The 26578-nt window shown below is 49.9% G+C and overlaps 9 protein-coding genes across 9 annotated transcripts; 6 read left to right on the forward strand and 3 right to left on the reverse strand.

Annotated features, from left to right (window-relative positions):
- Positions 1 to 4825: 4825 nt before the first annotated feature.
- On the forward strand, positions 4826 to 8298 carry AWJ20_473 (uncharacterized protein; the record flags this gene model as incomplete). Its single annotated transcript, XM_018881819.1, has 2 exons — positions 4826 to 4919; positions 5117 to 8298. 2 exons carry the CDS (start codon positions 4826 to 4828, stop codon positions 8296 to 8298), a joined length of 3276 nt encoding a protein of 1091 aa, XP_018734701.1.
- A 572-nt stretch (positions 8299 to 8870) lies between these two features.
- AWJ20_474 (uncharacterized protein) lies at positions 8871 to 10193 on the forward strand (the record flags this gene model as incomplete). Its single annotated transcript, XM_018881830.1, has 1 exon — positions 8871 to 10193. One exon carries the CDS (start codon positions 8871 to 8873, stop codon positions 10191 to 10193), a length of 1323 nt encoding a protein of 440 aa, XP_018734702.1.
- Positions 10194 to 10448: 255 nt separating this feature from the next.
- RAD4 (Rad4p) lies at positions 10449 to 12743 on the forward strand (the record flags this gene model as incomplete). The annotated part of the gene is made up of 1 exon (XM_018881841.1): positions 10449 to 12743. The coding sequence occupies one exon, from the start codon at positions 10449 to 10451 to the stop codon at positions 12741 to 12743; it is 2295 nt and encodes a 764-aa protein (XP_018734703.1).
- A 208-nt stretch (positions 12744 to 12951) lies between these two features.
- GPI11 (Gpi11p) lies at positions 12952 to 13797 on the reverse strand (the record flags this gene model as incomplete). The annotated part of the gene is made up of 1 exon (XM_018881852.1): positions 12952 to 13797. The coding sequence occupies one exon, from the start codon at positions 13795 to 13797 to the stop codon at positions 12952 to 12954; it is 846 nt and encodes a 281-aa protein (XP_018734704.1).
- Positions 13798 to 14429: 632 nt separating this feature from the next.
- CFT1 (Cft1p) lies at positions 14430 to 17348 on the forward strand (the record flags this gene model as incomplete). The annotated part of the gene is made up of 1 exon (XM_018881863.1): positions 14430 to 17348. The coding sequence occupies one exon, from the start codon at positions 14430 to 14432 to the stop codon at positions 17346 to 17348; it is 2919 nt and encodes a 972-aa protein (XP_018734705.1).
- Positions 17349 to 17665: 317 nt separating this feature from the next.
- CFT1 (Cft1p) lies at positions 17666 to 19234 on the forward strand (the record flags this gene model as incomplete). Its single annotated transcript, XM_018881874.1, has 1 exon — positions 17666 to 19234. One exon carries the CDS (start codon positions 17666 to 17668, stop codon positions 19232 to 19234), a length of 1569 nt encoding a protein of 522 aa, XP_018734706.1.
- Positions 19235 to 19446: 212 nt separating this feature from the next.
- On the reverse strand, positions 19447 to 21885 carry MKT1 (Mkt1p; the record flags this gene model as incomplete). The annotated part of the gene is made up of 1 exon (XM_018881885.1): positions 19447 to 21885. The coding sequence occupies one exon, from the start codon at positions 21883 to 21885 to the stop codon at positions 19447 to 19449; it is 2439 nt and encodes an 812-aa protein (XP_018734707.1).
- Positions 21886 to 22189: 304 nt separating this feature from the next.
- Positions 22190 to 23173, reverse strand: AWJ20_480 (putative dioxygenase; the record flags this gene model as incomplete). The annotated part of the gene is made up of 1 exon (XM_018881895.1): positions 22190 to 23173. The coding sequence occupies one exon, from the start codon at positions 23171 to 23173 to the stop codon at positions 22190 to 22192; it is 984 nt and encodes a 327-aa protein (XP_018734708.1).
- A 1906-nt stretch (positions 23174 to 25079) lies between these two features.
- OAC1 (Oac1p) lies at positions 25080 to 25895 on the forward strand (the record flags this gene model as incomplete). Its single annotated transcript, XM_018881904.1, has 1 exon — positions 25080 to 25895. One exon carries the CDS (start codon positions 25080 to 25082, stop codon positions 25893 to 25895), a length of 816 nt encoding a protein of 271 aa, XP_018734709.1.
- Positions 25896 to 26578: the final 683 nt, after the last annotated feature.

Raw genomic sequence — 26578 nt, forward strand, 5'->3', positions numbered from 1 at the left:
CCGAAAAAAAACAACCCCACCGCAATCCTGGCCCTGCCAGAACCCTCCAACAGCTCGCGAAGCGAGCACAACCAGGGTCTGGGGCGGAGCCCCAGCCGCCGGAGGCAGACCCCATTCCCCAAAACGACCACGTCAGAAACTCACAAGTGAAAAGTGTACCCTGAAAAATCGGTGGTCGCGATTGTTTTCGTTTGTTCAGAAACCAGAGAACCAGTCAGTGGAGTTGGTCAGGTTCGAAAGTGGCAAAATTTCGACTTCTGGTGGTGTTAGTGGTCGTGGTCGTGGTTTTCCAGTCACTCGTGTACGGGGATCGGTCTTAAGTTCACCCTGTGCGTCGAGCCAGTTAGGAATCTATCGCCAGTGGGTGTGTGAACTGCCAGCTCGCTCGCTCGGTCCGAATGATCTCGAACCCTAACCGGGCTGCTGCGATGTCGGCTCTGTTTCTCGCCCCTTCTGCCCCTCCTGCCGCCAGCCAGCACATCCCCCGCCCCCGCATTCTCCACATTCAGATCAAGTCAAAGTGGGATGATGAGATGGTGGGCGGCTCCCCGCAATTCCGTCTTCCCAGCTTCACTTGCCAAGGTCTCTTTACCCGTCGTGGCACCCATCCTGGGGGCTGGGGGGGGGACTGCCTCCGGCGGCTGGGGCTCCGCCCCAGACCCTGGTTGCTCCTCTCGCTCCGCTCGAGTCGGACCGGCCGGTAGGAGAAAAAAACTCCTGCGAAGCAGGAGCAACCAGGGTCTGGGGCGGAGCCCCAGCCGCCGGAGGCACACCCCGGTTTCCGCTTCTGTAGTACCCCTAGAGTATTGCGGGAGAGCTACCTGTCTTACCTTTTGTATTCTATTCCTTGTAACAATCGGTATCTGCAAATAAATAATCTCGTCAGCAGCGCTCTGTGCTCCTTATATCTGGCACCTGTCAGTCAATTGCCGGTTCGTTCGCTACGGACCTGGCCCCAACACCACCCGTTGTTGAGAGATGCTACTGGCCTGTCTGTCCCGCTCAACCAGGCACCTCGCATCCTACTTACCGTGCGCCGTATATCTCGTTAAGCTCGGTAACTGCTGCTCAGGGTCTGTGAAAGTTGCACATCACCTCACTTTCTACCACTCACGCTAAAATCAGCTGCTACAAAAATCGGTCGCGCCAAAACTACCACTATCAACCAACTCTCTTGGCGGCTCTAGACTGCTTATATACACACTTATCACGAACTGGCCTGCCCTGGGTGCCGCTGCAGCGAGTGCGGAATCAGTGCGGAACGGGAGTTTGGCAGGCTGGGGTTCTGCCTCCGGCGGCTGGGGCTCCGCCCCAGACCCCGCTGCTCCTCTCGCTTCGCTCGAGTCGGGCGTTGGCCGGGCTGTAGAGCGGATAACGAGAGAGATGTGGCTTATTCGGCCGTTCCGTGCTTTGAGTTCCTGAGCTGGGACACTGTTGCGTATCTGCTATAGACTTTTAAAACCTGAATCTGCCGTAATTAAACTCCGAATATCCATTAAATTATATATATATTCCCAGTTCCTACCACAGGCTGTATGTAGAGGGAGCATGAGTGCCTAGACAGTCTTACGACGCTGATGTCACCACACAGCTTGCCAAGCTTCCAAGCCCTCATCTTGGTTTATCTACGAACCTATTGCACAAGTCAACTTCTCAATTTATCATAAAATACCGATACCATTAAACTGTGATATTTTGTGACTGCTGATGTCTCGGGTACTACGCCCTGACCACCCCCCAAGTACCCCCTCATTGACCCCTCATGCCCCTCATGCATGCCACTACCCCTGATTTTGCTGAATATGTCTGACGCCCCAGAGGCGGAATTAAAACATCTCGACCGGTCCCACACTTCCCTCTATATTCAGTGCCAGCGAGTTAGTAATGGGGGGGGGTGTTTGTGCCTTCGGTGGCCGGGCTCTGCCCGGACCTGGTGGTGCTCGCTTCGCGAGCTGCTGGGACTGTGGACGTAACGACTCGAGCGAAGCGAGAGGAGCTGCGGGGTCTGGGGCAGAGCCCCAGCCGCCGGAGGCACAAATCACCTTGTACGAGAGCTGACCGCGGAAGAAACGACTTGAGCGAAGCAAGAGGAGCTACGGGGTCTCGGGCAAAGCCCCAGCCGCCGGAGGCAGCAACCCTTCGGGTGGAAAGTGCCCGGAGCCGTAACGACTCGAGCGGAGCGAGAGGAGCCACAGGGTCTGAGGCGGAGCCCCAGTCACCGGAGGCAGCCGTTGGTGTCGTAAGTATAGTGGGAGAGAATTGGACCCCTATTTTTATCGCAGTGGACTGGGGTGCAGCTCCACTACCATTGCCAGGATAGACATTTACTGGAATCAGCGCTGTACAGCGAATTTGCTGTCTGTTTGTGGAAACAGACTTTTCGCCCCTGGATGATGCAGTTGCCACTCGATGGGCGAGGACGTTTCCGGTCGCAACTCCACTAGCGCTGCCAGTCATTGCCAGTTGAAGAACAGGGCGTAGTGCTTAGATAAGCGGATCTAATAAATAAACAAATAGTCTATAAATTAGACTCAGAACTAACAACCGTCAACAAGCAGCAGTGACAGCTCAGGCGGCTGAGATCATCTCTCAGTGACTCACACTCAACTCACAGGGGGTCGCGTTGTGCCTCCGGCGGCTGGGGCTCCGCCCCAGACCCCGTGGCTCCTCTCGCTTCGCTCGAGTCGATTTCGCTGGGGTGCGATGGTTGCATGGTGCGGGTGGTGAGAGTGTGCATCCACGGGATTATAGGGTACATTGAGTCCGGTTCGGGTGGTCTTATCGGTCCGACCGCCGTTTATGAAGGGTGGTAAGCAGTGACGGTGGACACATGTTCCGGAGAGCGGTTCAATGATAGACCCGGCAGCACGAGCTCGAGCTCGAGCTCGAGCTCGTCGACATCGATGCAGTCTGCCCGTCAGAGATATGTTTATTTTTGGTTTGGATTTTCATCTTACTGAATAAGGATTAATTAAGCTCAAACACAGCCGCTTCTTGTTAGAACCCTGTCCATCCTATTACAGCCCTCTTCAAGTAATAATTTACATCCAATTTAAAGAGTAAAAAATAGCAGCGACATGGCAAACCCCCACCTCCTTCATATCCCCTGAAAACCCCCAGAATGTCGACCATACCCCTCCCTCTCCTCGCGCCTCTCCCCTTAGGCCCCTCACCAATCCACTCCCACCCCTCCTGCCCCTCCCATGCCCCACCACCCCACGAACCCCGAACCTCCAAGACCGCTCGCGAAGCGAGCACAACCAGGGTCTGGGGCGGAGCCCCAGCCGCCGGAGGCAAACTCCGTCCCCAACGCAGTACCCCTTCGACCCGTTTGAGTCGATGAGGCCGCTATGTCATCGGGCTTAGCAGGCACGCCGGAGAGGCGTGGTTTAGTAAAAATAGTCAAATATCGACGATGCAGGATGCATTTGGGAGCAGCACCAGACGCAGCAGGTCGACCCAAACACTGCATGGTTTGTGCATATAAATATAAAAAAAACTGGCTGGACATTATAATAACAGAGCAGTGAGTCCCTGAAAAGAAAACAAAATATTACAGACCAGTTGACAGGAGGCGGCATACCGAGACTGGTGGAGTAGTCCGGAAACATAAAAAACCCGGGATTGCATGTCAATTGCTCGACTTTTGTTGGTTTTAAGATAAGCACGAGGTTACAAGGGTATCTCTTAAATAACGACGCTGGTTGAGTTGTTATTCCAGTTGACGTAATTGTTTTCTGTCAAGAGTGTTTGCGTTGTTTCTTGGCAAAAAAAAGTATTACTATATAACGGTGGTGCTTCTCCGGCACATTTGTGGTTGCCGATTGTATGCCCGATCTGCACGGAAATTATAATTATTATTATTATTACTATAGCTGATTGATTTATTATTAGCGTGAACGCGAACTGGTGTCGTTTTCGTACTTGTCGTTATTGTGGATTACATCTGATACGTAGTGATTGCAGGCATTATAGAAGGCATAAAAGTGACAGACAGACAACTGAATTGAATTGACTGAATTGAATGATTGATTGACTGAATGGAACAGATTGAATTGACAGAACTGACATAATACAACTGGACTGATTTGAACTTACTGAACAGGTTTGATCTGAAGTGACTTTGGAACTGAACTGAAGGTACTGACCTGTACATTACAAATTACAGATTGAGATTCTGGTGGACGTAGAAGTAGACATTTTCGTGGAATTATATAAAAACAGCTACTACGATTGGATCTCATTGTCTGCTTCGCTAACTACCTAGAGACCTGGATCGGATCTCTGCCAGGCGTAGTTTTGGATCTGGTTCGCCATTGACGGTGTTTCTTCAACTCCTCATTCGACTAATTTGAACCTGGTCTGATCCGATCTGATCTGATCTGGGAAGTGTTACCAGAGACCTAAGTCTACCACCCTAGTCCCGCCAGCGCTGAAGCGTGATCTGGCACTTTAAAATCAGGGGTTAGCGACCTAAATATTTTCTGGGTTTTGGTATTAATTTTTTGGCGGGTCTGAAAACTGTCGACTGGCTCGTGTGAAACAACCCCGTTTGCTGTTTCTGGAACTGGTTCTGGAAGGGCTCTGGCCTGCCCACATTTCTGAAAAACAGTTTTTTGAGCGGTGGAGCAGTTGCTGATCTGGGCGTAAGAGCCTCTCGGACTGGCCAAACTGCCAATCGACCGCCATCCCAACGAGCCACCGCCAGCAGCGCCTGCTGCCAAGACAAACCAAACCTTAAACTATAAGCCCGCCCGCCAGGTGATTTGCGGCGCGCTCGTCAGCACCAGATTCACCGGAGTCCTGCTCACACAAACCGTGACAAATGGGTGTGTTCAGCTGGCTGCCGTCGTTCAAACTGTTCGACAGCATCACCGACACCGCCAGCCCGGAACCGGACGTCGTCGCTCTGCCGAAAAGTAAGTGTCTTCACCGGGGACTGCCTCCGGCGGCTGGGGCTCCGCCCCAGACCCTGGTTGCTCCTCTCGCTTCGCTCGAGTCGTTTCCGCTCCAGTCCCCGCCAAAAATCTCCTGCGAAGCAGGAGCAACCAGGGTCTGGGGCGGAGCCCCAGCCGCCGGAGGCAGCAGGGCGTCAGAGTACTAACGTGGGGTGTAGGGTCGACCAGTTCGATAGGGAATGATTCGTTTGTGGCCACCCCGAGGGTGTCGCCGCGGGCTACGTTGACTGGGTTGTCTGCGAGTTCGACGCCGTTGGTGAAGAGTTCAGGTGTGGATTTGCCGGTGCCACGGCCTCAGAGTCCCGTTCATAGACAGACTGCTTCGTCGGACCTGCTGGCATCGCAGGAGTCTGGTGATACTCTAGGTCCGCTGCGACAGAGCTCGTCCAGACCCAAGGTTCGTGTTAGTAGCGAGAATTCGGGATCTGTGACAGCTGGTGCTGGTGCTGGTGCTGGTTCTACGGGCTCGGCTACTTCTCTCGATCCGTTGACGGATGTGATATTACAGCGTGCTCAGGCAGTTGGATCTGCTTCGACAGGTCCAATGGTTGGAAGTGGAGTTGGAGGTGCTAATAACGGTGGTTCGGGCTTTATTGCTGTGCTAGGTTCAACCGCTGGAACTGGAAACGCTAGAGAGAGTGGTACAGGTGCTGCGAATCAGGACAACAGTGCCGTTCCAGACGGGTCCTCTGAGAACGAATCTCATATTCCTCATAGTCACAGCATCAATTTCGGTCTCCATGGCCATGTCATTGGTACTGGAAATGGGACTGGAGGAAGTGGTTCTGGAGGTGCTGGTACAGGTACTAGTGCCGGACAGGGGTTCTCTCGGTCTGTTTCTATGAATACTCTGGCTAGTACTGTTAGCAGTGTCGCAAATAACGGTAATATCGCTAGTAGTGGCGGCAGTGCGAATGGCGGATTCTTCTCGTTGCTGAGAAAATCGTCGGGAAGACCTACTACAGACGACGAACTGGATTATGGCCAGGCAGGCCGTGATGAAGCCTGGAAGGCCGATGTGGTCGGGTATATTCCCAACACACCAGTACCTCCAAAATATGTCCATGTAAGAGCACATCGCAAGAAGAATCGAGAATTTAATCGAGTTTTTCTGGCTCAGGAGTTACGGCCTCCTTACTGTGATCAAGATCACGACGATGCCAGTGCTAATACTAGCACGAATAACAGTGTCAGTGGTGATATTGGTAGTGGGGGTACGAATGGAAGTCAAAGTAGTCGTGGTTGTCGAACAGAGAAAATGAGCAACGGTCGTCGTTCAACGTCGAAAAACGCTATTTGGTCAGCGAAATTCAGTAATGACGGACGATTTCTGGCTGTGGCTGGTGAAGATAGAGTGGTGAGAGTATGGGAGGTGATTTCTACTCCTCAAGATCGAGACCATGATCGAGGAGGAAGAGAAAAATCCGGCAGTTTTACTGGCTCGTCTGCAGCTACCTTTGCTACATATCCCGACTCTAGCGACTCGGAAGACCACCAGCATACCAATTCCCCATTCAAGTCTAAAGGCGGATTCAAACGCCGTCACAATACAGCTGCATATGCTCCAGTGTTCAAGACCAAACCTGTCCGGGAGTTTTACGGACACACTGCCGATGTTTTGGATCTCAGTTGGAGCAAAAATAATTTTTTGTTATCTTCATCTATGGATAAGACAGTTCGTCTATGGCATATCGACAAACAGGAATGTTTGTGTTCATTCTCGCATTCTGATTTTGTGACATCTATCAAATTCCATCCAAAAGACGATCGTTTTTTCATTTCCGGCTCTCTCGACTGTAAAGTCAGACTGTGGTCTATTCCCGACAAAGAAATAGCATATGAACGCGATGCACCGACTTATATTACTGCCACAGCATTTTCTCCCGACGGGAACACGGTTATTGTGGGATGTTTTGGAGGACAATGTTTATTCTACGAGACGGAAAAGCTACGTAAGAAGAGAGAAATCCGTGTACGAAGTACCAGAGGACGCAACTCTAAAGGATCTAAAATCACCGGTATAGAGGTTTTCCAAGTTGTACCACAAAAGCGATACTCCAGCCGATACGTTCAATTCGACAACGACATTAAACTGCTGATATCGACCAATGACAGTCGACTTCGACTGTATAATTTACACGATGGGTCGATGGAAATCAAATTCAAGGGCCATGAAAATGAACAGACGCAAATCAGTGCCACCTTCTCAGATGACGGCAGGCACATAATCACTGGCAGTGAAGACTCTAGGACATATATCTGGTCGATTGACGAGAACGATTTATACGAACGAACCGGTAAAAAGAAAGAACGTCAGGAATACGAATATTTCCATTCCAACAAATCCATGGTCACAGTAGCAATCTTTGCCCCGACTCTAACAAGGCAAATCCTCGCTGCCAGCTGTGATCCTATCTATGACATATGTGACCCTCCACCGGTCCAATTAAAAGCATCCACACCCAGTTACGAAGCTAACGACTCCAACGAAACGACAACAAAAGAAGCGCCAACAGCCACTAATGACGACAGTGTGCCACTCAGCGAACATAAATACCCACCCCTGCGAACCAGTCGCAAATCTCTACATCGAGCAGGAAACATTATGGTCACAGCTGATCGCAATGGTATTATCAAGATTTTCAGACAGGATTGTGCTTATGGACCTCGTCGAGTTCTGTTAGAAGCGACTCAAGCACAAAAAAAACGGTACAGCGGAATAGCACTCAGTCCATCGCATTCTTGGCGTGAGTCTCTGTCTGCGTACAGATCCAAGACCGCTCGTTCTGCTAACGGCGGTTCATCAATTACCGGCAGTCCCCGACCACTAACTGTTGGCTACAGCGACACATCATCAGCTTTTGAGAGAGGCCGGTCGAGAGCTGGTTCGTTAATACAAAGTCGGTCATCGTCAAGAGACGATAGTTACTTAATACGACCGTCTGCCAACGCACTTTCTGGACTCAACAGTCCACGAATGCGACCGGTGAGTCCTGGTTCCAGCAGCGTTCACACCCTTCGAAGCTCGAACAGCCGTCAGAAACTGACTGACCTGAACACCGGAACCACAAACGTGCACCGGAACAGCACCAGCACCAGCACCAGCACCACTCACAGCGAGCCCCACGTCGAAACACTCGCAGCTCCCATCCCCGTATCACCACCTCTGCCCTCTCATTCACCTCTGAGCACCGAAACAACACCCTCCAAACCGCCCACCGACGACCCCAACAGCATCGTCTGCGAAAACTGCGGCTACGGCGAGTTCATCGCCAAATTCATCTGCTCCGAGATGCGTCTCCTCTGCTCCCGCTGCTCTCATGTGTACACTCCACACTAGCTAGGACATTAAATGACCATTTCCCGCACTTTCTGGGGTCTCCCGGCCTGCCTCCGGCGGCTGGGGCTCCGCCCCAGACCCCGCTGCTCCTCTCGCTTCGCTCGAGTCGGGCGTCAGGGGATCTGGAAAATTCAGGGGTTCGCGGCTCGGGGAGTTGTTTTCGCAAATTGTAAACACCCCCTTCGCGAGTCCACTCCCCTCGCCCTCTCCTGCGAAGCAGGAGCCACGGGGTCTGGGGCGGAGCCCCAACCGCCGGAGGCAGAAATGGGGGGTTCGTGGACCCTGATCTCCGGTGCATTATCGGAGCCCGTTGACGGCGGAGATCGACACGGTACGGGCTGAAAAAAAATCGTCAATAGATAGCAAGAGAGGCTGTGCTATCGAGGGTGGTTGACAGACTTAATAGTTTGTCAGGAGATTTCAGTCGGTCTGTGAGTTCGTGGTTAGAGTATGCGTTTATGATGACTAGGGATAATTCGCACCCTTTAGTGAGGCCTTTTAAGGCGCTGGCTAACGAGCTCGGCCTGACGACTATGTATAATACCAGCTTCGATGTCCATTTGCTGCTGTTGATGAGATTCGTTCGATTGGTTGCGTTTGGCCAGACTTCGATTATTCTGGTTTTATATTTCAAATCTATTGGAATCACTGAAACGTTGGTGGGTATTTTTATGTCGTTGACTCTGTTTGGAGATGTGTTTTTATCGTTCGTTTTGACGTTATATGCCGATAGATTGGGTCGTCGGAATGTTCTTACAGGTGGTGCTTTGATGATGACCCTTTCAGGAATCGTTTTTGTTTTATCAAATAATTTCTATGTTCTCTTGATAGCTGCTATTATCGGTGTCATTTCTCCCTCAGGCGGTGAAATCGGTCCTTTTAGGGCTGTTGAAGAATCGTGTTTGGCTCAACTGGTCTCGTTAGAAAGCCGTGCTGATGTGTATGCTTGGAGCACTGTTCTTGGAGGCTTGGGTGGTGCTATTGGATCTATTTCTGGTGGCTATTTGATTAGACTGTTACAGGACCAGTACTCGTTTAGTCCTGTTGAGTCGTACAAGGGTATTTATGTGTTTTATTCAGTCTGTGGAGCGTTAAAGTTGCTGTTCACTGTTTTGTTGACTAAAAATGTTGAACTCCATCCTGACGATAAAAAGGCTCAAGACGCAGTTGTTGCTGCTAAAGCTGTTGATAATAGAGCTCCTAATGTGGGTAGTGCCGAGACCGATGCTCTTTTGCAAGGTTCTGGCCAGCCAGCTCAAAACGCTGCTCCGGTCAAAAGCCAGGGTCTGTTGTCACGTCTTATGCCACATTTATCCCACGAGTCGAAGAAGATCGTCTTTCTTCTCTCTTGTTTGTTTGCGGTTGATGCACTGGGTTCGTCTATGACTAATAGCTCGTGGACCAGTTACTACATCTCCCGTAAATTCGGTATTTCTGAAAGTTTCCTAGGATCCATTTTCTTCACCACTGGCCTGGTCAGCTGTGTTGGTTCGCTTCTCGGCTCGTCCATTTCGAAACGACTGGGTCCTCTGATCACCATGGTAGTCACTCACTTGCCATCGTCAATACTTCAAATGTTCGTTCCATACCCCAATACTGTTCATGGCGCACTCCTTATCATGATTATTAGAGCCAGTACTTGTACCATGGATGTGGCACCCAGACAAACGTTTCTGTCTTCGGTGGTGCTCAAGAGCGAGCGTACTGCCGTCATGGGCTGGGTCAATGTCGTCAAAACACTGGCTCAAATGATCGGTCCCACCTTCACGGGCCACCTCACCGGCATGGACATGCAATGGCTGTGTTTCGTCATTGGCGGAGCCCTCAAGGTGCTGTACGACCTCGGAATCCTGTCCACCTTCCTCAACGTTAAACTAGATAGAGACCATAATTGATTTTGCTAGGGGTCGTGTTTGTGCCTCCGGCGGCTGGGGCGCTGCCCCAGACCCCGTTGTGCTCGCTTCGCGAGCGGCGTGGGGAGCGAGTGGAATTTTTATGGAATATAAAATTAACTTTCGGCGGTTCGAGGGGTGTGTCTTTTTAGGGGAAACTCAGGGGAGCACGGCTTATCGTGCATCTGGATCCCTGCAGATGGCTAAATTATCATGCGGACCTAAATCAGATTCGATTCTCAACTTCTTCAATGTAAGATGGCCAAACGACGTCAAACGGTATCGGCTGTCGAGACAAAGAGCAAACGAATAAAGCCAGAGAGCCCGGCACCTGCTGCAACAGTCGTCGACAATGAGCAGGCGCTCGAGCGGATGCTGAGCCCGTCCTCAGACGGCAACTCGTCCGCCTCAGAAAGCTCGCGAAGCGAGCACAACGGGGTCTGGGGCAGTGCCCCAGCCGCCGGAGGCAAAGGCGACCCCCCAGAAGACTCCAGCAGTGACGAAGACAGCGACGACGATATTGATTGGGCGGATGTGGACCTGCAACAGGGAGAAGTTCCGGAGCTGAAGGTGGCTGAGAAGATCGAAATTTCGACCAAGATTGATCCCCAGCCCGAAGAAGATCCAGTTTCAGCAGAGAGAGAAGAAAGGAGGAGAAAAGTCGAGGCAGCGAATCGGGAAAAGGTTATTCGTTTGACGACTCATGTGCTTCATGTTCAGGCTTTGCTGCATCATGGGTCAGTGAGGAACGAGTGGATAAACGATTCTAAATTGCAGAAAACATTAAAAGAGAAACTTCCAAAACCGCTGAGGTCGGCATTTAGAAAGCATGCTAAACACGTTGATAGCGGTAAGAATATTCGCAAACCGGACGAGGTTATCGATAACTTGGCAGTGCTGGTGACGAAGCTGGCGTTGTATTTCCGCAAACAGTTCGAGATTACGAAACCAGGACTGACTGTGCACGGATACTATCAGCAGGGAGATAATACTGATGGTAGTACAGGAGCTCTGGATTCAGAAGAATTTATTTTGAAATGTTCAGAACGAGAACAGTTCACTGATTTTGAAGATTTTTATAATACAGCTGTGACTTTAAAAGGGTCTAGAGATCTCGGGGCACAGGTGTTTGCATGTATTTTACGCAGTCTGGGTGTCGAAACGAGATTGGTATTTTCACCTCCATTGCTGGGGTATTCACTTCATAAACGAGAACAATTTGTTCCTGATAAAGACGGTAGAAAGAGAAAGACGGGTTCTAGTAGAAAAAGCATGAGTCGAGGTGCGACGCCAGACGATGTTGGAGAACACCAGAGGGTCATAGACAGCAATCTGGCGTATCCCATTTTCTGGTGTGAAATATACGATCCTCGGCTGCAGAGTTATATTGCCATAGATCCAATGATTCTGCCGTTTCCGGATTATGAAGATTTGTTAAACGGCAAATATGCTGCTGAGAAGCCTGCACAGTTTGAACCACAGGGTCCATATGCTGGAAGTCAGAAGATGTATTATGTTGTTGCGTACGAAGACGATTCAAACTGTCGTGATCTGACTCCTAAATATATGAGCAGCAAGACAGTTCCACAAATCATCACTCTTACAGCCACGTCTCTGGTACGACCCATGGCAGCGTCCTCGTTTAAAGACGTCGCATACCTACTTTATCTGCGTTCAGTCTGGCTCATGGCTCGAGCTCTGAACAAGAAATCAGATAAACTGCGAGCTGAAGACGCTCAAATGAGAAAATGGATAGCAGCGAAATCGAGTACCGAAAACGGCAGTGAGTCAACTGAACCCAGTTATCCCAACGTTCTCTCAGCTTATAAATCACATCCGACGCTAGTGCTCCACAGCAAACTGTACAAAAGCCAGACATTACGACCTGGAGCAAAACCCGTTCATAAATTCGACATTAAAAGTGCCAAAGGCACACGAACTGAAATTGTATATCATCAAAAAGATGTTGTAAACTGCCGACCTCAAGCAGCCTGGTATAAAGAGGGCCGAGTTATCAAGCCAGGAGAAAAGCCTATGATTATAGAAAAAGCCAAGCCGTCTACAAGAAACGGCAAGAGAAAACTAGAAACGAGCATCAAATACGGGGATAACCCTGAAGTTGTCGAGCAAGGACTGTATTCATACGAACAAACGATGGAATACGTCCCACCAGAAGTGATCGAAGGACAACCCATTCCGCGAAACGAGTTCGGCCGGGTCGAAATCTTTACCCCGAACATGGTCCCCAAAGGAACAGTGCATCTTCGGTACCAGGGACTCGGACGCATCGCCAAAAAGCTCGGCATTGATTTTGTACCTGCCGTTGTCGGGTTCAAATTCCAGTCCCGGTTTGCCAAACCCGACATCGACGGAGGTATCGTCCCCGTCAACTCTGCCGAAATCCTTCTCGACGCCTGGCGTCAGGACCAAGAAACCAAACGCGAAAAAGAAACCGCTGCTCGCAACGAAGACGCACTCACCCGCTGGAAACTCTACGTCGCACGTCTCCAACTGCTTCGCCGTCTCGAAAACAAGTACGGACGAACCTCTTAAACTATTTATTTCTTTCTCCCCTTCGTGCCTCCGGCGGCTGGGACTCTGCCCCAGACCCCGTAGCTCCTCTCGCTACGCTCGAGTCGTCACGCGACAGTCCCAGCAGCTCCGCGAAGCGGAGCACAACCAGGGTCTGGGGCGGAGCCCCAGCCGCCGGAGGCAGCACCCGTTTCAAGTGTTACAGATGTATTTTACAGGGAGGTTGTGGCTAGTGTCTAATCTGGCGGTAGAGAGCGCCGATGAGGGTGCCGAGGGCGGTGCCGAAGTAGGCTCCGGCCACGATGGTGACGGGCCAGCGTTGCCAGGGTCGGTCCCAGTCAAGAGGAATGGGGACAGCGCCGAGCCACGCTCCGAGCCACGTGCCGACGGATGCTCCATAGACGCCATTCAGTGGTAGTTTGACCGAGACAATGTCTTTCCAGATCTTGGAGTCCAGTTTATATACAAACACGAGCGGTTGCACTGACAGGATCGAGATGTGAACGGCACACAGAAACGTCTCGGGAATGTGTGAAGTGACAGGAGCTCCGAACAGAATCAGGAGTCCGAATACCAGAACTGACATCGCCAGACTGAGAATAGTCGCCAAAATGGCCGTCTGTAATTTGTTAGTAAAAATAATTGATTCCAGTTGTGAAAGTAGAGCACTTACAGAGATTCTACTGGAGATTCCAGAATCAGTCTTGGGTTGTTTGGATTTGGTCGAAGTTGAGTGGAGTCCAGACTGGTCGTCGAGTCCTGCTGCACAGTAAACAATTTGAATGAGCACCAGAGCCAGAGTAGTCTCAGTCAGAGTTCGTACTGGATCGGTCACTAGAGTTCCCTGGGTCAAAGTGTACCAGAAATATGCTAATAAAGTGACGGCATAGGTCACGGATGCTGCTAACGAAGCAGCTGAAGACTTGCCATTGCTGCTGCTGCTACCGGAAGACCCGGATTTCCCTAAAACTGCTGGTTTTCCAGGAACTGGCGAGCTCTGACGGCCATTACCAGCCGGCGACCCTGATCCACTGCTGCCACTGACAACAGCGCCATTGGTCTTTGATTTAGGCATTTCTGCGGTCTGTTCGATTCCTAGCACCTGAATTCCAAGTCCACCGGTGCTTCTGTTCTCAGATCAAACGTCAATTGCAATTCTGGACCCTGGAAAATCCCCTGATTGGTCCCTAAATTCTTCCGACCACTTGCATATATCGATGCTCTTCTCCAGACCCTCTCTCTTCGTGTGAAATATGCACATGGCCCTCATCCCTGTATCCGCCTCCACACCTAGCCCGGGGCCTTGCTCCGGGTCAAGTTTCTCCTCGGAGTATGCTTGTATCCGCGCGGGCGGGGGTCTGCCTCCGGCGGCTGGGGCTCCGCCCCAGACCCCGTGGCTCCTCTCGCTTCGCTCGAGTCGGTTCCTCCACGGTCCCAGCCGCTCCGCGAAGCGGAGCACAACTAGGGTCTGGGGCGGAGCCCCAGCCGCCGGAGGCAGACCCCCCCCCCCCCCCCGAGCGAGAGGTGCGGCTGCATGTTGATATTTAGCGATATGCAGAGATGCTGGAAAGTTGGATTCACTGGTTTTGGTCGATTGGTTTTTCCGTTTGTTTTTTGTGAATTGGTTCGATTGCTGGTTGCTAGTGTGTGGTTGTTTGTTTGTTTGTTTGGAAGTGGCTTGTTGTGTTTTTGTGGTAGTTAGGCTCGATGCACGTATATAAACAGCTGGTTCCTCCGTCGGTTGTCAGCCATGTGGTTTCAGGATCTTTCACTGGCGGTGGTAGAAATGAGTTGCTCGTTGTAAGAGGCAATAGTTTGTTGCAATTATATAAGACGAGTGTTGTTTCGACGAGTGACGATGGTAGTTCTTGTATATCTGCTACGATTGATGCTAATGGTGTGGGTATTAAAGAGAATGGCAATGGCACTGATTCACGTATGAACGAGGATGAAGATCCTGAATCGGCTGCTGAAGAGAATATGCTGACTGGTCCTGATTCGTTTGTGACCGAGGTGGCTACTCTTCAGCCGGAGGGTGAGTCTGATAAATTAGAAAACAAGTCGAAACTGGTTTTGGTAGAAGAATGGCCTTTAGACGGATTCGTCACTGATATTAATAAAGTACGGACTGTGGCATCTTCAGAATGTGATGCTGTGGTAATCAGTTTTAGGTATGCCAAGATGGTTATTTTACAATGGGATAGTCTGTTACATACTCTCACTCCCATTAGTGTTCACTTTTACGAAAAGCAGCTGCCTTTTGGTACTGCTCCAGGCCAGAGAAGCGGTGGTGATCGGGCTGAAAATGAACAGAATCAAAAAGGACCCGCTGGGTTGAGACCCGGATTTACTTCACAATCATCTCGTGCTGCTAGTGCGATTATGGATTCTGCTAGTTCTGTACTTCCTGAACACCAGGCTTACCATTTTGTGGACCCTAATTTCCCATCGACGTTTATTGTCGACCCGTTTTCGTCATGTCTATGTTTATTATATCAAAAAGATCAAATGGCTTTTCTGCCGTTTACAAAAGAAGAAGATTTAGACGATTTTAGAAGTGCTAATGGAATCAATGGGAAACACACTGGATCAGATGGAGCAGTGATTCCTGGTGCTGCAGTTCCTGGAACCACGGCCAATGGCCGCCTTTTAACGGCTGCTCAGTCGTCTTCTTCTGACTTTCCACCTATTTATTTCCCCAGTTTCCTGGTACATGCTTCGAGATTGGACGAAAAAATCGCCAATATCATTGACATTGCATTTCTTTATGAATATAGAGAGCCTACTATGGCTATTATCTACGAGCCAGTTGAAACGTGGGCTCCTACTGCTCCTTTGCACAAGGACACTGTACAGTACTTGGTATTATCTCTAGATCTTCAGAACAGATCTTCTACTGCTATTATTTCGATTGATAGTTTGCCATATGATATCGATCAGGTTATTCCCTTACCGGCTCCTGTTGGAGGATCGCTTCTGGTCGGTGCTAACCACTTGATTCATATCGACTCATCTGGCAAAGTGACTGGTCTTGCTGTGAATCAATTTTCTAAACTTGTCACGAAGATGAGTCAGGCCTTTTTCGATCAGTCAGCTGAGCTTCAAGATTTGACTTTAGAAGGATGCACTGTTATCGCCCTTGAGACGTCAACTGATGTTTTAGTGGTGTTACAGAGTGGTGCAAAGTATTCACTCAAGTTTTTCCTTGAGAGCAGAAAGGTGCAGGCTTTGAGATTGAGGCCAGTAGTGAGTGATGAGCCTGGCGTGGAGACTGCCGGCATCACTCCAACTGCTGGTACATCGTATGATAAAAATCACATTTTCATTGCCAGTGCTACTGGTGACTCGACCTTGCTTACCTGGAAACACACTGAGAAGGACGAGGCATATGAGGATGCTGTAGTTGCTACTACTGTTAGTATGAGTGGAACTTCTGGATCCACTGACAAGAAATCTACACACTCTACCACCACTGCAGTTCCAGCATCGAATAATGTAACTGCATCGGTGGCTGTTGAGGATGATATCGACGATGACGACCTCTATGCTGAAGATAATGAAGATGAAAAAGAAGAGGGTGGTGACAGCGAACAGAAGGCTCAAGCGCCTGCTGCTGAGTCGACTGACAAACCAGCTACAAAAGACGATGTTGATGAGGAAATGTATGACGATGAATACGATGATATTTACGGTGGTGGAGCCAGTCAGGCCACGAAACACAAGAAAGCAGTTCAGATTTCTTCGTCAGCTCGTGCCAGTAGTAGTGCGCCCATTCATCTCTCCATTGATGATACTCTTCGAACATATGGACCAATAACTGAAATTGTCGTTGGTCAGCCAACTACTGACAAATACATCAAATACACAGAGCCTGCAGACTATCTATACGACCTCGTTGCAGCTACAGGATCTGGTCCTACTGGTGGATTAAGTGTATTCCAGAAGACCATTCGTCCTAAAATCGTTAGCGATCTGAATCTTAACAGTGGTGAGACGCCTCTTATTGGTGTTTGGGCCCTGGCACCTCGAAGCCGGGTGGTTGCTGAAGGTGTGGGAGTGACTGTGCTTGATAGTTACGTGCTGGCTACCACAAACGACGCATCTGTTCTGTATCGAATTGGTGAAGAGTTTGCCAATATCACAGACGATACAGAATTGGTACTTAGTCGAACAATCGGTGCCAGTGTCTTGTTAAATGGGCTTGTAGTTGTCCAAGTACGCGAGCAGGGGATTTCAGCATATGACTCGACTTTTGCCCGTGTCGGCAGTTACAACATTGAGAGCTCACCAATTATTAAATGCTCCTTTTGTGATCCATATATCACACTTATCACGGCGGAAGGTACAAATGTCTTGCAGTTGAACCAAAAAGACCAATCTGGCGCTGTCACATTTGAACAGGTGGAACTTCATTCCGAGCTTTTCTCGTCGAGTCTGAAATCGGGATATGTAGGCACTTCGTCGTTAACAGGGATCAAATTCCAGACTAACTCGGGACCGACAAGAAAGAAGCGCAAGCGCGACAGTGAATCGGTTTCGGGCAAAGACACAGGAAGTTCAACCTCACGGCATCTGGCTGTGTTCGTTGACAATAGTGATGCTGTTATTGTAAGTAAAATCACTTAAGGCTTCTCTTGAGAATTGGTTTGATATACAAAGAAACTGGTACTAACTTTATATAGATTTCCAAATTAGATGGACAGGGTGGATATTCGCGTTATACAGAATTTTCACAACTCGCCAACTATATTCAGGCTACTGTTCCAGGAGATGACGAGTCGACCAATTCAACATCGCCATCTGAGAAAGTATCTATTCAGCAGGCAGCTATTGCCAGCTTGGGAGACTTATTAGTAGAACGAGAAGATTATCTCGTTATACTCACGACAAGTGGTGAGCTGGTGGTGTATAAAGCATTGCTAGATGGAGACAACCTAAATTTCATGAAAGTCGAGGCTCTTTCGGCACCATTAGTAGCTGAAGACGTGGTGGATGTGACGCTTGAGGTAGTCGGCAATTTCGGTAATAGAGGACTTTCTGCCATTGTTGTTACAGGAGACAGTCCACAAGTGATTCTGAAAGGATCTCATAACCCTGTGCGTATACATCCATTCATTGGAACGCCATGCTGGGGATTCACTTTATTTAACACCGAATCTGTGGAAAATGGATTTGCTTACGTGGATGACCAGAGCATTCTACGTATTGCGACCCTGTCAGATACCATTGATTATGAAAATGCATGGCCTGTTCAACGAGTTCTTCTTGGTCAAAGTGTGACTAATCTGTGTTACCACTCAACAGCTCAAGTTTACGTAGTATCCACTTGTAAACCCATTCCATACAATGCACTAGATGCCGACGATGTACCACTCCAAGGTCTAGTTGAGGGCTTCCCTGCTGCAAAATCATTCCAAAGCAGTGTTAAAATGGTGTCACCACTGACATGGACTGTGATTGACGAGTTTGATCTGGCAGAAAACGAGGTGATCCTGGCTATGAAAGCTGTTAAATTAGAAGTTTCTGAGAGACAAAAACTGAGTAAAGAGTATATTGCATTTGGAACTTCATTTTTGAGAGGAGAGGATCTTGCTGCCAAGGGTGTATTTTATGTTTATGATTGTATCGACGTTGTTCCAGAACCAGGTCGACCCGAGACAAATCACAAATTGAAAGAAGTTGGCAACGAAGCCACAAAAGGAGCCGTGACGGCTGTGTGTGAAGTGAATGGACATCTGTTGGTATCACAAGGACAGAAAGTGGTGGTCCGAAACATCCAAGAAGACAAGTCTATTATTCCAGTAGCATTCATGGATCTGGGAATCTACGTTTCTTCCGTAGCCAAGGTGAAAAACCTGCTTCTGTTGACGGATGCGATGCGAAACACCATCATCGCCGGCTTTGGACAAGAACCATATCGTATGTCGACCATCAGTAAAGACTTCCGCCAGCTGGAAGCCACCAGCTCGGAGTTTATCTACAGCAATGGTTCACTATACGCGATTGTCGCTGACCGGGACAGAAGACTGCACCTGTTGCAATACGATCCCGACGACCCCAGCTCGCTCTCTGGCCAAAAACTGATTCGACGGTCCGAGTTCTTCACCGGCAAGCACTTCTCGTCCATGGTATCAGCACCTATCAACGACGTTCGCAAAGACGTGACATTAGTGCCACTCTGTGCTGCTGACGACGGAACAATCGCGACAGTTCTGCCGTTATCTGAAGCGTCGTACCGAGCTCTGTACGTGATCCAGCAGCAAATCATCGACAAAGACGACCATACGGCCTGTCTGAACCCGCGAATGCACCGAGCTCACGGCAGCGAGCTGGTCACCAACCTCCAAATGACCTCCTCCGGCCGCTCGCTCCTCGACTACGACGTCATCAGCCGCTATATCAAACTCCCCCTCGACCGCCGCCAACAGTACGCGCGAAAAGTCGGCCGCAACGGCACCCTCGAGGTCGTGACCAACGTCACCGTCATCGAAAACTGTTTAAACTATATTTAACTTGTTAATGTTTGTATTCTCGTGAACCTGCCTCTGGCGGCTGGGGCTCCGCCCCAGACCCCGTGGCTCCTCTCGCTCCGCTCGAGTCGTTCCGTCGACGGTCCTAGCCATCTCCTGCGAAGCAGGAGCAACGGGGTCTGGGGCGGAGCCCCAGCCGCCGGAGGCACTGGTGCAGGTTGTAGTGGTTTTTATTCGTTATAGGACCCCAGCGGTTAGAACCGGTTGGCGGAGAGCCATTTGTCGGCGGCATCGAACGGGTCGTAGTCTTTGTCTTTGACGAGATCGGTGTTTTTGGCTTCGGTGGCCACTTTGAAGAGCGCGTCCCACAGTTCGAAGGCGCTGTGGACGTCGGTGGCCACGTCGACGGCCTGTTTGAACATGGGTTTGAGCGAGCTTTTGGCGCTGTTCACATCACCACCGTTCGATAGAACTTCTTCGAGATACGATTGGGTTGCAATGGCGGTTCCGACGTTGGGAATGTTGGTGAACGGTAATTGTTTGACGAGATCGGTCCATTGCTGGTCAGTACGGTTGATTCGCTCGGCTTGGCCGTTGGTGAAAATTGCGGTGATGATCGATTCAAACAGTAATCGGTAATCTTGGGTTTGTTTCGAGATGAGTGATTGGTAAGAAAGTAGAGTTCGACTCAGTGGTCCCGTGTACCCGATGGGATTGTGTTTGAGGTTGATATGAGCAGCCACTCGTGAAATCAATAGCACATCGCCGTTAATAGTCGATGCCGCGGCATTACGTGCAGTGGGTGTAAACGGTTTCGAGTTGAGGAACCCGTTTTTGAACAGAGTGGTAGCGATAATGAGCGGTTCTAAAAGCGCAGGGTTGATATCTGAAAACCCTTTTGCAAGTGCTTTACCCCAACTGGTCAGTTTCTGGTCGGCAGAAATAAACCCTGCTGTTTGCAATGTCGCCAGAATAGACACACTCAAAATCTCGGAATCCTTCGTTAGCGGTACAAGTTGTTTAGAACCCGTGGCTGGGATGGTGATATCGGTGTTTTCCAGGTTTAAAAGAAGTTTCCAGGTTGGAGAGGATACAGAAGCAGCAGCAGAATCTAGCTTGTTCGCTTCAACAGCTCGAATCCATGGAGGAACTGTGGACGTATAAAGAGGAGGATTGATTCTCTCGAATTTACTGTCTCGTGAAGAATCGTACCAGTACTTGGTTGTTATTGGTTTGAACTGGTAGTATCTATGCAAAGAGCCTATAAGCAGGTTGAATGCCTTGTTTTTGAGATCTTTTTGTTCTTTAGTGAGAAACTCCCGGTACTCTTTATTGTCTCCGCCATCTAAAGGAGCATACTCTAGTAGCGAGCCCGAAGTCACTGCATCAAGCAATTCAGGGCCAATCAGTCCCTTTGACAGATAGAAAAAGATCTCATCAGGTAGTCTCTGACCCACAAATTCATGTGCATCATTAGGAACATTACCGATATTTTGATACGGCTCGACCTTTCCATCATCTTTGAGAACTGGTTGGAAATCCACACTGGCAAGTGCCTTTTGGAATCTCTCCAAATATGGAGTACTATCAACAGAAGCGGAATCAGGGGCTGAAGAAGTCACAAAAACCGGTCCGTAGATCGATCCATTAGCTTGAGTGATCTCTTGAGCAGCTCGAAGAGCAGTGGTTCGAGGATTGGCTGCCACTATTTGCTCAATAGTAGTAAAGGCCACTCCTCCACTGAGAGAACAGCCGACGCCAATTGCAGCTTCAACAAACTGGTCATGGGTCGAGAATCCCAGCTCGTTCATCACTGTCTTTTTAACAACATATTGGATAGTATCATCACTGGAGATATTGGTGATAACCTTTTCGATACTTTGATACAGGAATGCTTCACTAGTCCCATAAACCGCATCAACATATCGTTCTTGATACAAATAACCAATTTGAGCCGAGGCAGTGTAAGGAGCCTGAATAAACTTGACACCCAAACTGATTAAAATATTAATAAACTTTCTCAAACCAAAACCCGATAAATGCAAGTCAAACGGATCAATCTCGTCGAACAGCAAAACTGCCTGTTCTCCTTGACCCTTTTCGTACAAATTCCATGCATTAGTTCTCTGATCAGCTTGTTTCTTCTTTCCACTTAACGAAGGTCTTGTTTGAACCAGATCAAGTCCATTAAGAACGAACAATGGCTCAATCTTGTGTGAATCCAGCTGCTTGACGAACTTCGAAACTCTCTCCTCCAACGACGAAGGGAACCCTCCCACAGCATGAACGAGCGGTTCGCGAACTCCCTGACCACCAGCCAACGACGAATCCTCCTTATTTTTCGCACCGAGAACCTGCGACACAAAATACTCGCCATCCACGGCCAGAGTTGCGCCCTCCAACGCAGCCAGCGCCAAACTCTTCACCAGTCGCTGCTCCGTCACAAACGCATCAAACGAGTTGACTTCACCTCCAGTTAGCACTGATTCACCGGTTGTCTGAACTCCTCGGCCAATTGACCTGCCTCCGGCGGCTGGGGCTCCGCCCCAGACCCTGGTTGCTCCTCTCGCTTCGCTCGAGTCGGGCGTCGGGTGAGACCCCGTGGGGGGTGCCGAACGGCTGTTTTCGCCGACTGGGTCCGATATTAGGATTGAGAATCTCTTGGGATTGCTGCCAGAAGACAGAAAACCCATTCACCTGCTACTTACTTCCTGCCATGTCTAGAACTACTCTACTGTAACAATTGCACGGGTCGAGTCTACGGGCATCGATCTCACATGCCAACTTCACCATTCAGTCAGGACCTTTATCCAAATATTCTTATACGCGATATCGGGCCAAGAACCCCCTCCTCGATCACGTGACTCCAGGGTCCAAACGCAGGGCCCACAGCCGACTCGAGCGGAGCGAGAGGAGCTACCAGGGTCTGGGGCGGAGCCCCAGCCGCCGGAGGCAGAGGGGGGAAGGAAGGGGTCGTAAGTCGTTTATTGAGTAGAATTATTTCTTCCAGCCGTAGGTAGCGGCGAGACGTTTGTCGAGATGCTGTTTGGCGGTGATGGTTTCTCTGTCGGATCTGTTGGCACCACGGGCCTCGATTTGGGCGACGATGGGGCTGGGGACGGGCTCAAGGAGGGCGTCGTTCTCGGGGTGACAGAAGTAGACGATGGAGTATCTGTCGCGGCCGGCTTTTTGGGCTTCGGGCAGGAATCGGACTCTGTGGATGGACGATTTGAGGATTCCGGCGGTCCAGAAACTCAGCAGGTCAGCAACGTTGACAATAATAGGAGGAGCAGCTCCAGGTTTGCTCGAGGGAACAAACTTGACACGGGTCCATTCTTTAGTGACGGGAGAAAGCACTTCTAATCCGTCTTCACCCTCTTTCTGGAACAACAGAGTCAAAGATCCGTAGTCGGTATGAGCACCAGCACGAATCTGCTCTTCAGGAGAAGCAGAATTCTGGGCGTGGTAGTACAAGAATCGGAAAATACAGCCGGATTTCTCATTGGGTCTGTGACGGTCGGCAAACCAGTTGTCTCCGCCCTTATCAGCCTCAATCTTTAATCCCTTGGCAAGAAGTTTCAATAAAGTCACACACAAAGCATGACATTTGGACTCCAAATACGTCAGTTCAGGAAGTTTGGACTCGAAAAATTTTGGCAGTTCGTGCTGAGGACGGCCGTGCAAAAACTGGCCAAAGTTGAATGCTTCCTTAGGATCACCTTTGGGCTGGTTCTCAGGATCCAACACCTCTAAATTGATACGCGAGTAACCGTGATTCTCAGGTGTAATAGGTACCTCGGCCTTTTCCTCAACAGGCAGTTTGAAGTACTCTTTCGACAAATCAAAAGCCTGGTCAATGTCAGCTTGAGTGAACTCAGATCCTTCAATGAACACGAATCCAAGCGTCGAACAAGCATCCACAAGCTCCTGAGCGGCCTTGTTAGAGTCGGCCTGTGAAATATCCACTACTGCGACAGACATTTTGTTTTTCAATGAATAAAATGTAATAAATCAGATGTGATATGATTTGATCTGATTGATTTGATTTGAACAACGGAATTGAATAATAACGATTCACGATGGTCCAGATAGAGCAGAAAAAGCCAGGAATAAATATAGAAACAGAAATAAAACAGAGAAAAAAATTTTTAAAAAGCCAAGACTCAAGACCGGAAAGAAAACCCGCTATTCTTATAGGAAAGAGCAACGGTTAATGCCCGCCAGTAAAAAAGCCCGTAAACAGTGCTTATATCCAGCTAACTGCATATCTTAAACTCACGATGCAGCTTAATCGTGCATATGCAGTCAAAATCTTCACTGGTCCTGCATACCCACCGGCGTGCCGCGGCAGACCCCGGGCCTTTACGGTATCTCGACCCGTCGTAAACCTCAACTCGACCCCAAGGAGCGGGGGACTTATTTCTGAGCCAATTGGGGAGCTTGGGGTGCGGAGGGTGTGCCTACGGCGGCTGGGGCGCTGCCCCAGACCCCGTTGTGCTCGCTTCGCGAGCGCGTGTGGTTGGGGGTGGTTTCTGTGGTCTTGGTGGGTTCGGTTTTGTGATCTCCCGGTGTAAATAAAACGTTATTTGAAGTGATAGTTCTGGATCCAGACTCACGTGTTGCGAGCGGGCGGACCCGGGTCAGGACCCTGCGTCTCCAACTGCAGCGCGCCAAAACTCTGGGCTGGGTACGATCCCAGGAACGAGCGAAGCGAGCTACGGGTCCGGGCGGAGCCCGGCCGCCGGTGGCACCGTGCCACCCCCCCCCCCCCCCCCCCCCCCCCCCCCCCGAACTGACCCCGGCCCTGCGACACGGGTATGGGCGGAGCAGCATGCAGAGAACGGGCGGTTAACGCCGGTGGAGAGATGGGATTGCAAGTGCGGGGTAGTTCCGTCACCGACGACGGAGGGTGGTGTTTTTATTTCGGTTTTTGGTTCGTGAGTTTTTTGTGTTTCGTGAACTTTGTGACAGGGGCCAGAATTAGGCGTTTGTAAGTACCGCGGATTTGGAGTGAGTGACACTAGATGGTGGTGGTGCCGGAAAGAGTAAGCGGGTCGGGCGGTCAGGCCAGTTCATGGGTGCCCTGCATTTGCGAGCGAGATCGGCTGGTGACTGAATCACACCGGTATCGGACCCTTTTTTCCGTTAGCCGTGTAATTAGGACTTCCCCGTAGTCGGAGCCAAAGAGCTAAACCAGTTTGCGAAGTATACGAAGTAGCTTTTTTGACTTCCACTGACAAGGCCAATTAATTGGTTTTCTTTGTATCGGAGATATTTTCCCGTGGTTCAATCAAACCCGTCTGTCAAATAAAAAAACCGGCAGCAGAATCAGGTCAACTTGCACTTTGCATTCATTCATTCACTTTCCACTCCAGCTGACGAACTTGCACTGGATCAGTGAAATTTCACCAGCCAACTCGAGATCTAACTCCGAACCCAGATCAGGATCCAAATCTTTATTTTTCACGGAATCCACGTTCTCAGTTCACTGTTCACACATCCGCGAACTGCCAGAATCACCACATAAAAAATGTCGTCTTCGTCAGCGGCAGTAGCAGACGCCATTGAGCACGAGGACCAGAAACCGGTCAAACACCTCAGCCATTTCGGCGGGTTCATAGCCGGCGGTATCGCGGCCTGTGGAGCTGTCACCGTCACAAACCCCATTGAACTGATCAAAACTCGGTAGGTCCACTGTGCACTGTGCCTCCGGCGGCTGGGGCTCTGCCCCAGACCCCGTGGCTCCTCTCGCTCCGCTCGAGTCGTTTCTTTTGTCGAGCACACTCCCGACGTTCGACTCGAGCGAAGCGAGAGGAGCAACCAGGGTCTGGGGCAGAGCCCCAGCCGCCGGAGGCATGTCCCCCCTCCCCAGAACTAACAGAATAGAATGCAACTCCAGGGAGAACTGGCTGCTAAAGGTCAGGGAAAGAGAATTTATACCGGTCTGTTTCAGGGTCTGGCCACTATTTATAAGCACGAGGGTATCAGGGGATGTCAGAAGGGTCTGTTTCCCGCTTATATCTATCAGATCGGACTTAATGGCTGTAGATTGGGTTTCTATGAACCGGTCAGAAGAGGACTCAATTCGCTGTTTGGTTACGAGTACACGGACCAGCAGTTCGGACTTAATATCGCTGCTGGTGCTAGTAGTGGCATTATGGGCGCTATTGCCGGATCTCCTTTTTACCTGATAAAAATCCGGATGCAGTCGTACTCGCCTGTATTCAAAATCGGTGCTCAAACTCATTATACAAGCACTCTGCAGGGTCTTTCTACCATCTGGAAAACTGAAGGTGTCAGAGGTTTGTACAGAGGTGTGGATGCTGCAATTCTAAGAACCGGTGCTGGTTCTAGTGTACAACTGCCCATTTACAACTGGAGTAAGACTGTCATTGAAAAATATAATCTCGCGGCTGATGGGCCTGTTCGCCATCTGCTGGCAAGTGCTGTCAGTGGACTCGGCGTGTGTATTGTCATGAACCCCTGGGATGTGCTCATGACCCGAATGTACAACCAGAAGGGCAATCTGTATAAAAATCCCTTTGACTGCGCATACAAAACCGTCACCATCGAGGGACCCCTGGCTCTTTATAAGGGGTTCATTCCCCATCTCATGAGAATCGGGCCCCATACCATCCTCACTCTGACCTTTATGGAACAGACCATGTACTGGATGAAAAAGATCGAAGGTGTACCTTTATAGACGATTTTGCATTTCATCATTTCTCGGGACGGTGTGCCTCCGGCGGCTGGGGCTCCGCCCCAGACCCTGGTGGCTGCTCTCGCTTCGCTCGAGTCGGGCGTGGGGTGTCAGTTCCAGCGAGGTTCGTGGTTCTGTGATGCTAGCGAATTTCACTACGGGTTTGAACCAACTGAATTACGGAAATTACCTCAGCTCAAATACAACAGGATCTGGCAATCTCGAAGTGAACCTGTATCGAACGATTTTTCACCTGTTCTAAGGAGGGACTGCCTCCGGCGGCTGGGGCTCCGCCCCAGACCCTGGTTGCTCCTCTCGCTTCGCTCGAGTCGGGCGTGGAGTGCGAAGTCCAACGGGATTCGTGATTCTGAAATTATATTCTGAGAAGCTGGTGGAAATATCAATGGTGAAGCTACCAAAGCACAATCATCGCTCTAATAAACTTGACTCAAGAGCAAAAATGGTTCTGAAAGCCTGTCAGTGAAAACAACACCCCACGACTCAAGCTGTCTGAAGCACGATGTTTCCTCTAACGAACCAAACTTGTAAGCAACAGGTCTGAAAAAACAGCCAGTGGAGACAAAAGGACTTTCCGGAACAAACTCCAAAGAGGTGGAGGACAGCCAGGTCAAGCATAGCACTTCCATGAGGAGCTACAAATACAAACAGGGTTTTTGGAAAGGATT

Source organism: Sugiyamaella lignohabitans, chromosome A, assembly GCF_001640025.1.
Source record: "Sugiyamaella lignohabitans strain CBS 10342 chromosome A, complete sequence".
In the NCBI taxonomy this organism is placed as follows: domain Eukaryota; kingdom Fungi; phylum Ascomycota; class Dipodascomycetes; order Dipodascales; family Trichomonascaceae; genus Sugiyamaella; species Sugiyamaella lignohabitans.